Source organism: Gracilinanus agilis, chromosome 3, assembly GCF_016433145.1.
Source record: "Gracilinanus agilis isolate LMUSP501 chromosome 3, AgileGrace, whole genome shotgun sequence".
Taxonomy (NCBI): Eukaryota; Metazoa; Chordata; class Mammalia; order Didelphimorphia; family Didelphidae; genus Gracilinanus; species Gracilinanus agilis.
The window spans coordinates 458,650,707-458,662,881 of record NC_058132.1 but is presented as its reverse complement, the minus strand read 5'-3'; the positions used below and the strand labels follow the sequence as shown (position 1 = coordinate 458,662,881).

Below are 12,175 nucleotides of genomic sequence, written 5' to 3'. Positions count from 1 at the left end.
GGACAAAAAAATTTTAAGAAACCTGTTAAGGCACAAAAGGATCATCTCTTATAATACCTTACAGGAATAATGTTTTTCATCATGGTAGAAGCAGGCTGATTAGTACCCAGGGATTCTGTTCAAGCTTTTACAAATTTAAGAAAAGGTAATAAATGTGAACTCTAGGGATGATACAGGCCAAATTTATGAGTTACTGGTCTAGACTGATGATTTCCTTGAGTATGAATTATGTTACAGAGAATGGTATAGAATACAGATGGTATTTGGCTCACCTAAAGAAATGCACTTGACTGATAAAGAGAAAAAACTGGAAAATATCCCCTTATAAAATGGTATATAGGTGTTTTTGAAAAACCATTTATATCATGGGGATCATAATTAGGATCAGGGCTTCATCTGGACTCCAGACATGGAATATTTAGATCATGTCTTCATAAACATTTCTTTCCTTTTTAAGAAAAATTCTGGTATGTATGAGGAGGATAAAACATATGTCCGATAGTCTCTTGGTCATATTTTAACTTATGGGGAAATGAATTCTGAATTTTGTCTTGAGTGCCAAGTACAAATTGAAACACCAAGTAATGAAATTTGAAACCAGTGAAGGTATTATGTTTGTCTCAGGGCAAGTGCTGAAATGTTAAGTTGTTTTTAGGGAGAAATATGCCAATAGTGAGTCTTTTCACTACCATATGATTGATGTGCTAATCTTCTGAGGTCAGCACAGGTCCATAAAGGCAATAAACAGTAACAATTTATTTAAGAGGTAGCTAGCTTTTATAAATGGACTTTTACATCATTTTGTGGACTTCTGTAGTTCTGCAAAGTGGATTTCATTCCTTTATTCAAGAATAATCTTTGCCTTGTATGGTACTGGTCAATTCTATTAGTATGTTTTTAAATCAAAGAGATAGTTAAGGTAGTTGAGTTCTGAGAGTACTTTGCACTTTACTACAAATGCTGAGCATAAAATTCAGGTTCTTTAGGGATGATTAAGCATGCAAATACATAAACCAGATCTGGTGATGGAATGACTTAATCCAGAGGTAATATTACAACTATGTCTTGCTTGACATAGGCACCAAGCCCAGTTGTAATTTATAAGACCTCCAGGGCTAGAAGGAATGTTAGAAGTAATTTACCTACAAACTTTATTTTACAGAAGAAGAAATGGGCCAATACAAATTAAGGAACTTGTTTAATTGCCTTCTGATTAAAGATGGAAGAAAATAATGCAAAAGGAGGAAACGTAGGAGATTCCTAAGAGAAACTTAATGAATTAGAACATAAAAAAAACCACACACAACATAAAAACCCATTACAACACACAATACAATTGCCTAAATCAGAAATAAGATTTTTATTTTATCAAGATGGTCCAAACCCTTCTTTCTAATGGTTAACATCTCCTACCTGTTCACATAGGTTGCAAGTACATGACTCTTGTTAAATCTTTGGAGGTTCAATATTAAATATCTTTTACCCAAATAAAGGTTATTTTTCAAGTGCTTCAGAATGATTAAGACTCAAGAACTGGTTGTGGCATCATTGACATAATACCCTAATTTCAGAAGCACAGATTCAATGGTATACCAGACAAACACTATCAACACTTTAATGCAAATAAAGCTTCAATGTTTAATGTGAAATTTGCAATGGAAAATTAGAATCTAAAATTAGTATGCCCCACTTTATAATTTGAGAAGAGGAACTATGTGTTCCAACAAGTATTCTTAAATTTTTTTGTTAACTTGTGTTATGAAACAGAAACAAAAACTTTAGAGATATACCAAAATAAAATTAGGTATGCCAATATTATAAAATGTATTTAAAATAGAAATACTCTGGAATTTACAATATTTACATTTTTCACAATAATAAATTGTTTAAAATCCACAAAAGAAGAAGATTCAGATTGGTTAAACACATCTTAAATATGGATTAAAGGAAATATAAAAATTTTAACTTTATACTCCAAATATGCTAAATTTCTTTTTGCCTTTGGGTGAGGGGGCCAAAATCAAAATGTCTTGAGGAAAAAGTTTCAACTCTTCTTGAAAACTAGAAAAACTAAGAGAAATGCATCCAAATAGAAAGGAAGGGAAGAGGATCAATAAGCCCAAGAGTCCCTGTTCACAGAACAATGTGTTCATTAAGCTGGGTAGCTGGAGTTTCAGCTGATGGTTCATTCCCAGCAAGGGGCTTCATGTGGCTCACAGCTTCAGAGGAATAACAGGCCAATATTTAGGCTGCTTTTTATCACAGTTTTTGTCAAAAGTGAGCTGCATGGCTGTCTCCATAGCCTGGATCTTGGCAGCACTTTCCCCGTACAATTTCTTCATTTCGACCATTCGCCTTTCTCCTGGCCTCTCGGAGGGAGGCTGCACGGAGCGACCGGTGGTTTGGTGCAGGTCGTGGTCAGCTTCCACATAAACGTCCTGGTGTTCTGCCTCCAGCTGTTGCTGTCTCTCTGGAAAACAAACACACAAGGCGTGGTGAATGATCTGGCTGACAACTAACCTGGCATGCTTCGGTGCCACCAATGTTCCGTATCTCAGTTTTGAAATCAAGATAAATGTGTTTCTACTGCCCATCTGGGCAAGCTGAGATGATGTGCTCATTAAATTCTGATGCACGATGCGGCTCATTATCTACTTATTTATGAAGCTCATTACACACCTATCCAAGTGCTGTACAATGGCGGTAAGAGCAAAAACTCATGGGAAAATGGCACGAAGTAAAATCAAATCATTCTTAAATGAGCCTTGAAAACACATGAGAAAAATTAGAACTTACTCAACTTCCCCCTGATCACTCCAACAGGTAGATCTTGCCTGGTTTTCCATCTTACACCAGTGTAACACCACAATGCTGACATTCCCACCATCTGCCTCTTCTCCTCTTACTCATAATAATTATTATAATAGCTAGCATTTATATAGCATTTACTATGTATCAGACACTATGTTAAATGCTTTACAAATATTATCTCATTTGATCCTCAAAACAGCTCTGAAAGGTAGGTGCTATTATTGTTCCCATTTTACAGCTGAGGACCTGGCAAACAAAGCTTAAGTGAATTGTCTAAGGCAGTGAGGAGGAAACTTTTTAAAGAGGGGGCCAAAGGAAAGGAAAGGCTCATCTGTCAATCTGTTTCTAAGGCAACTCTTTCGAAGTTTTACTGTATTGTATCCTACTCATTGTATTCGTCAGATTAGGAATAATGTTGTGCAGCCAGGTAGAACATTTCAGGGGGCTGCATCTGGCCTGCAGACCATTGTTTGCCCATCACTGGGCTAAGGTCACACAGCTAGTAAATGTCTGAGGCCAGATTTAAAGTCATCTTCTTGACTCTAGGTCCAGAGTTCATCTACTGTACTACCTACCTTTTTTCTTTTTTTTTTTTATATCACCAAAATTTCCCCTGTATTTCTCCCCTCCCCAAGAGTTATTCCATATCGCAGATAGTATTTTTTTAAAGAAAAAAGAGGGGGGAAAGGCAGCAAGACAAATAAATTCATTGAAAGAGTCTGAAAATATGTGTCATGTACCAGTCATGGATCTTCCATCTCTGCAAAGGGGTAAGTTTGAAGTATTTTCTAATATATCTTCTTTAAAACCACGCTTGTTCTTTGTAATTTTGAAACATTCACATTTAATTATTTTATGGTTGTTCCTTTCCTTTTACATTGATGTTGCCACTGAGTAGACCATTTCCTTGATTCTGCTTACATTACTGATTAATATACATTTTCCCTTACCTTCTGTTTCCAAGGCAGAAGAGTGGTAAGGGCTAGGCAATGAGGGTTAAGTGACTTGCCCAGGGTCACACAGTTAAGAAGTGTCTGAGACTAGATTTGAACCTAGGACCTCCCGTCTCTAGGCCTGGCTCTCAATCCACTGAGCCACCCAGCTGACCCTCTCACAAAGTCTTTCTCGTCAGGCCTGGTCTCTGCCTTGAGCTCCAGTACATATCATCAATGACATAATTGACAAAACTTGGCCCAGAACCTGTCTTTTTAACCTCACTGGATATCACTTCCCTTCCAGGATGTGACTGTCCAGCCAAATTGGCTGTCTCTCTGTTTCTTCCCACATGACACTTCATTTTGTGTCCAGGTCTTTGTACTGGCCACCCCATAGACCTGGAATGATAGACTCTATCTTTACCACTGCCTCACAGTTCTCTTAAGGCTCAGATCAAGCACAATTTTCTGTGTGTGTAGGAAGCCTTCTTAATCATTTCCTCCTCTAGCTATTGATGTACTTCCTCTCAAATTACCTTTTATTTAACCACTTTTTATATATTTGTAATTATTCATTTATCTTTAAACTATATATATTTTATATGTATATGTGTTCAGCCCCATTAGAAGGCAAGCTCATTGTGATTAGGGTTTATTTCATTCTTTGGACTTGTATCTCCAGTGCTTAGAATAGTACCTGGTATATTGGAGGTATTTACTAAAAAGTTGACTAGTCAAACGACTGAAAAAAATCATACTGGAAATAGGAAAAACAGCAGTGGAAAAAACTGCAGTTATGAGATGCCGATTCATATGGAGGACTCAAAGTACAACTCAGACCAGGAAAGGAAAGGTTAAGCAAATTGTCAAAGGCAAAAGAGCAAAAGTAAGGGTAGTATGTACTGGGAATGAAATCTAAAACCTAATATTTGGGGCCTTGTACTAAAAAGCAGACTTTAACATTCTGAGATCTCAATTTTCACTGAAACAGGTTTTGTACTGGAAATATTCCAGCTCAGGTAATTATATACTTTTAATTCTAAATTCTTGCCATAATTTAAAAGGGACCATTAAAAGCATTTGCTGAGTTCTTATAACATATGTGGTATTATAGGTGCTTCAATAAGGATAAGCCAGTTTTTCATCATTATCTAATCAAAACTTAAATAACTTAGTACACTTTAGAAATACTTTCCCTTCAATTCATCTACTATTGAAATAAAGTTTAATAATATCATCTCTATCCTTTACTACTTACAGAAACAGAAAATAGCATAATAAGGCAGTATATGGGATAAATTAATAAGTGGCTGATTTATATAGATTTTATAAGAAAATCTATTAGTAAAAATAGGAAAACTATAATTCAAACTAATATATCCCCTTAGTACTGTGCCTATAGGGAAAATATTATGAATAAGCTGCATATAAGATATAGAAGAAATAAAAAAGTATACAAATAGGTATAATTTCATTTTAAAGTAAATTTGGCAATCACCATTTTGGAATTCCTTTGCCAGAATCTGAAAGGAAATACAATGTTAAGATAGTATAAAACACAAACCATGGGTCAGTCATATTGTGCTCTGTGTGGGTGTGCATAATGTCTGACTCTGAGGCCTCACTGTAATGTGGAGGTGACACTGGGTGGGCTGCTCAAGATTATGGTGGCAGCTTTATGATTCCTAGCCTAAATGTGAAATCTATGTCCAATAATCACCAAATGAACATAGTTTTTAAAAAGCTTAACCATAGCAACCTTTCTTCTTAAACTCTTATCTCCTCTCTTAGAATTGATACTAAGCATCAGATCCAAGGCAGAAGAGTGGTAAAGGTTAGGCATTTAGGGTTTAGTGATTCTCTTATGGTCACACAGTAAAAAATGTCTGAAGCTAGATTTGAGCCCAGGTCCTCCTGAATCCAGACCTGCTCTCTATCCACTGAGCCACCTAGCTATCCTGAACCATATAAATCTTGACATTCTTGCTAGAACTGGAAGAATGGAAGTTTAAAGCTAAATGAAAGAATACTCAGAAATATTCCTTGGAAAGACAAAGAAAAAAGCTGATAAAGTGGTGAGTGTTACAGTATGACCAAAGACAAAAGGAAATGTTATTTTGGGGGGGGGGGGGAATGATTATATATAAAAATGATTACATATAAAAAACAACAACAAAATCCTTTTACTTTCTCTCTTAGAATCAATAATGTATATTAGTTCCAAGGAAGAAGAATGGTAAGGGTCAGGCAATGAGGTTTAATTGCCCAGGGTCACACAGCTAGGAAGTATGTGAGGACAAATTTGAACCCAGGACCTTCTGTCTCTAGGCCTGGCTCTCAGCCCACTGAGTCACCTAGCTGCCACCTGTATAATTATAGTATTAATGACATGTATCTGAAAAAAAGACTAAATGAATGAAGAATTCTTACTGCCCAGATTACAAAGCTTTTCCAACAGAGTGCACATTTGCAGTAGACAGTTTAGATGGACAGTGAAAAGTATTAGAGCTTGAGTACCAATATTAGTTCTTGAGGAAGAAGAGTTAGAGAAATTCAACAATGAACTCGATTAGAATTTCCAGATCAGATTAACATACCCTGCTTGGTATTTGGCAGTTGGTACCTTTAATGCAAAAGTGGGGCTAGAGAGAGATATATGACAAAGCACAGCTTTGGAAGGGGGAAGAGAGACAATGAGGGGGAGCGAAAGGTTATAGATTACAAAGAAGCTTCCCACCTTAATGTCAAGCACTCTTTCATCAAGAAAAGAATTAAGAGGTATCAAACATGGCAAAATAAATCATATCACAAAAATAGAAATCGATTCTATATCAATAGACAGGAAAAGACTTGTCAGTAAGATAGGCATTATCCCTGAATCAGCTCTTTGTGTATAGTTAGATCATCATTCTGTTAGAGCTAAAAATCAAACCTAATAGAGAATAAGGATGAAAAAAGATGTAATATATAGTTGAAATAATTAAATCTTGAGCTATTTAAACAATGGGAAATGAACAACAAAGATTTCTTTTAAAAATAAATTTAATCTATGTAAATTAATTGCCATAGAGAAACTGAAATAACCCCAGAAGTGCCCTAGTTAGCAAAATTTGACTTTCTTGCCAAAGGGAAGATGGCTGCCAAAGTCAACACTGGATTAGAATATAAATTTGTTTGTAGGAGTATGATGGACAATTATGAGCAGTATTTTCTCATAAAGCAGAGAGAAGCCAGAGGGTAAAAACCAGTTTAAAGAAAGCACTGCAAGAAATCTAAGCAAAGTCATCCCCAGGGGTATTTAAGGACAAAAAAAAAAAAAAAAGGAATGACAACAAAAAGAAAAAAAATGGAAACAATTTGCAAAAATTATAACAAATTCTTTTCCCAATCAAAGGGAGGGGAGCTCCCTGACTTAGACCCTAATGTCACCATCCCAGATGCTTATAGAGGAGGAAGAAAGGCCACTAAGGAGGGATCTCTGTAGATGATAAGGTCCTCCAGATGCTTCTTAAGTGTTGAATGCATCAAGGCCCTAGAACACTGAAGAGCAGAATCTCCTGAAGAGATCTATAATCACTTAAAAAAGTTTGACTGAACCATGCATATAGGAAAGAACAAGTGAATGAAGAATTCCTGTTGCTAAGACTGCAAAGCTTTTCCAACAATGCACATCTGCAGATGGACAGTAAGATCCAAAGTTGGACAAGAAAAGAATGGGCTGGATTGCCTTGAGGAAACTGCAAAGCTCCATTAAGCACCCCAAGCTTCAAGAACATTTAAAAGTACCAACATTCCTTCAGTGTTGCTACATGGCAGTAATACATGGTCTGCAAGTCTCTAAGTAATATTAACTTAGGTGGCTCAGTGGTTTGAAGGCCAGGTCTAGAGATGGGAGGTTCTGGGTTCAAATTTGATCTCAGATACTTCCTAGCTGCTAATCCTGGACAAGTCACTTAATCCTCATTACCTAGCTTTTACCACTCTTCTGCCTTGTAACCAATACATGGTATTGATTCTGAGATGAAAGGTAAGGGTTTAAAAAAAGGAATATTAACCAAAGGGCAACAGAAAGATATATGATAGGCATAAGCAGGCTTCAAAGAGGAGCTTCTAATAACAACAAAAGTTAAAGATGCCATTACAGAACTGCATGATAGGAAGAGAAGATAGGTTGGTCATGTGGTGAGAATGAGGAATAACAAATGAATAATCATTTTCTACTGGTACTTTGGGGATGCCATGAAAATACAACAAAGATCTCTAACGCATAATTATAGGAAGACCCCTAGGGGATAAGAGTTCTAAAGGATAGCCAGGCATAAAAGGGTTGTGATCTCAACTGTTAGATGGAACTTCCAAATTGATAAGAACACAGATCCATTGGAGAGAGAACATCTACATACCCACACACATATGGGGAAAGGAATAAGCATTTTATGCAGCACTTATTATATAGTAGGTATTGTGCTGAGTGTACTTTCCAAATATGTCATTTGATTCTCACACAGGTCTTCCTGACTTCAGACTCAGTTCTTTATTCATTGCACCACCCAGATGCCTCATACCCTACCCCTACCCACTCATTTTAATTTCTCTCTAAGCATCAATCTGGAATTTGTGGTCATGTTACACTTCTAAAAACTTTAAAATATTACATAAAATGTATGAATTACAACTGAACCAAAACATCTGTAAACCCAGAAAAATAATCCAAGTATTTAGCCATTTGTGTCTCAGAACATCTGTGGTTTATTTTTATGTGAAAAAGTGATGTGTAGAAGGGCCAAAAGGCTGTCAAGCATAGTAAATGAAATATAACACGTATCTTATTCATGGAAAATAGATATATTAAATGACTTACTATAAAATGCAGAACTTAAGTGCTGGCCTAATATTACCTTGACAGAGAGAAAGCAAACATGTATCTTCTTTGTTACTTCAAGCCTTTTGCTGTATATTTGAGCAGCCAAAAAAAATTAGTTGCCCAGGTATCCTGGGTATTTAAAAGATGTGCTCAGAAAACTAAGATACCTGTTTCCTTGAGAGGGAATGGGATGCCTGTAGTCCAGACAACAGCTATATTTCTAGCTATTTCTCTGCTGTCCAGTTAACTTTCAGGCCTGGAACTTTTACTGATAGAAGGCTCAGAGGAGGTGATTTTATTATTGCCTTCCTATAAGTTACTACATCTGTTTAAAACATTTAAAGGAGGGCAGCTGGGTGGCTCAGTGGATTGAGAGTAAGGCCTAGAGACAGGAGGTCCTAGGTTCAAATCTGGCCTCAGACACTTCCTTGCTGTGTGACCCTGGGCAAGTCACTTAACCCCCATTGCCTAGCCCTTACCACTCTTCTGCCTTGGAGCCAACATGGTATTGACTCCAAGATGGAAGGCAAGGGTTAAAAAAAAATAAAACATTTAAAGAAGATATCCTTTTGACAGAGGATATTCTGAGTCTGGAAAACCAAGTCTAAAGACCTAATCCTCTGCAGAGATTCTCTTTTCTACTCCATTCTCTATGGTCTGTAGTGAGTCAAATTTCATTTTTATCATATTCCTGTTTAGATAAAGGAGGACATATTTGGGGCCATAAATATCACTGAGGAGAATTTTGTTTTATAGAGGGGAGAGAACAAATGGTGTGAGAAAGATATTCTTTGAGAACATACCACTACTGTTTCTCTTCCAAAAATAACAAAGAAAGGGACCATAAGAAAACTGTGGGTTTCCTGGAGATGAAGAATTTATAGAGTACTAATATGTCTGATGCCATAATGGATCTTGCCAAGAATATTTTTCCTCAAGGACTACTTTTTGGGGAACACTTGTATGTTCCACACAATTGAGAGGCATAAAACTACTGAATTACTGCAATTCACTCTATTCTATTACTATCAAGGGCCCCACCATCATCTCAATCATCAGAGCCATTCCTGACTGACTCCCTCAGTTTTACTTACCCTATATATCTAATCTAATTGGGGTCAGCTAGTTGTCCAGGGCATAGAGAACTAGACCTGGAGTTAGGAAGAGCTGAGTTCAAATCTGGCCTCAGACATTCACTAGCTGTGTGACTCTGTGCAAGTTCACAACCCTGTTTGCCTCAGTTTCTCATCTGTAAAATGACCTGGAGAATTAAATGGCACACTAGTCTAGCATCTTTGCCACGAATACCCCAAATGGGGTCATAAGGAGTTGGAAACGACTGAAAAACAGTTAAACAATATGTATCTAATCAGTATCTTGTCCCTTCAATCTTCACTTAAGTAGGTTTTTAATGAAAGCTTGTTGATTGACTTGTTAAACTGACCCTTCTATGCACCCTTTTCTCATAGACCTACCATCTTAGTCCCTGATTACATTAAGTACTGAAATACATCAAATACTAAATAAATGATTATTGCTTGTTTCATAATTCCAATGGGAAAAATCTAAATTTTTTAGTCAATACTAACTCCAATGCTATATATTTAGAGTTTTGTTTTGTTTTTGGTGGAGTGGGAGGGTAGGGGGTTAAGAACAGAGATCCATGTTTCTTCTATTAATACCTAAATATGGACTTGATTCAGATCCTGAATTTCCCATTTCTACCTTGGCTGAAGGAAATCACAACATGAGTTGGGCCTCTAGTGCACATTAATTTTGACATTTAATAGCAGAATTAAGACTATATTTGATGATGTGTTAAACATCTTCTAACATAATGGTGACTGATTTGATCCCTGAAACAGTAGAAAAAGACTCCAAAATGATGCCAAACCAGAGTCAGAGAAACAGATTCACATAAATTCTATGCCTTTAAATCCTTCTCAGTCTGGGTCAATACTTGTTTAACCTACTTGCTTATGAGAGACAGGATAGTCTCAGCTCAGTAAGCAATGCTTACAAAGCAAGAAAATGATTTTTTAAAAGTTAAAGTAAACATAATTGTACAATTTTCTATTTATCACTTAATTACTTCCTTTGAAAGCATGTGTTCTCAATTACTAGCACAGTTTCACTCTATGGAAAACAAAGTTAGATTCTCAGCTGACCAGCTGTGGAATAATCTGGCTAAAATATACAAAACAATTGTTACTTATGGAGATTCTTATAAGCTGACAGTTCCTTTGGGTTTGAAATCTTGATTATTTTAAGAGGCAGCAGGATGCACTGGAAGTAGCACCACTGGAGTAACCACAGATCAAACCTGCCTCTGACACTGGCTGTTGTGGCCCTGGCAAGTCCTGTAATGCCTTTGAACTTCAGTTTCATCACCTGTTAAAATGAGGACAAGAATACCTGTATTACCTCTCTCAAAGGCTTCTTATGATCAAATGAGATCATTTGTGTAAAATATTTTGTAAGCTTTGAGGGATTATATAAATGCCAATTATCATTATTAGACTCTTAAATACCTATGGGGAGAGAGGCTGGGGAATAAATGTAACTACTGATTTAGTTTCTACAAACAGGATCTTAATTTGGCAAAACATTTAAAGATATATACATAAATATATGTACACATTTTTTAGAATCCAGCTTTATAACTGGTAACACTAATTTACTGCATGTCATAGTCTAGGCAATACATTCTTCATCCACTTTGTTTTCCCTTGTGGATTGTGCTCAGATTACAAAGTACAATTAGACATTAACTTAATGAACAAGAATTACCTTGATCATACACTGAAGATAAATAATATGATGGGAGAAGAGGGCAGAAATGAATTGAAGAATTGGTTGAATCACATTTTTAAAACTGTGTTGCACTTCCAACAAATTTAAGTAGCTTCCTGCCATCAAAAACAAACAAACCACCACTAATAATCTCCTGGGAATGTTACCTGGCTACAAAAATATGGATCATAAATTTCAAAAGAATAAAAACTTTTGTTGACCTGAAAGGTAATGCAAAAGTTGAAAATGGGTTTAAGTAGGCTGCAGAATATTGCCAGCATTAAATAGAAATGTGAGAAGCTGCACAAAAAGATATAGTTGATACATAGCCCAAGTGTTGCCTTGGTAACCCTCAAGTATTAGAAGAAACCAAGTCATGTTAACAACTGCAAAGATGGTAGATTCACTAAAAGATACAGTTAGGAAAGTATGGAGGCGCTGTGATCTGTACCTGTGGAGTACCCACATTAATGACATTTAGGAAAATATCAAAACAAGTAAGGCTGAGTAATATGCCTTTATCGCTGAGGCTGGATTTTACTATATGGGGTACCTGGAAGCCTGTGTATTTGTGCAAAACAAAGAATCTTATAATTTTACATTTCAATATATGTATTTGTATCAATCAATAAGAATTTATTAAGTATCTCCTACGTACCAGGCACAATGTTAAGCACTGAGGACACAGATATAGTAGATTATGCTATACTTGGAATATTCCTATACTCAGGAAGAGTTAAAATACCACTTCTGACACTTATTAGCTGTGAAA

The 12,175-nt window shown here is 36.2% G+C and overlaps 1 protein-coding gene across 1 annotated transcript in view; it reads right to left on the bottom strand.

Annotated features, from left to right (window-relative positions):
• Positions 1–1,936: 1,936 nt before the first annotated feature.
• The window catches only part of GEMIN8 (gem nuclear organelle associated protein 8), a 31,915-nt gene continuing 21,676 nt past the window's right edge, over positions 1,937–12,175 (bottom strand). The window contains exon 4 of the mRNA XM_044666963.1: positions 1,937–2,470. Coding sequence (XP_044522898.1) covers positions 2,214–2,470 — 257 coding nt within the window. The 3' untranslated portion in view covers positions 1,937–2,213. The remainder of the gene's footprint in view (positions 2,471–12,175) is intronic.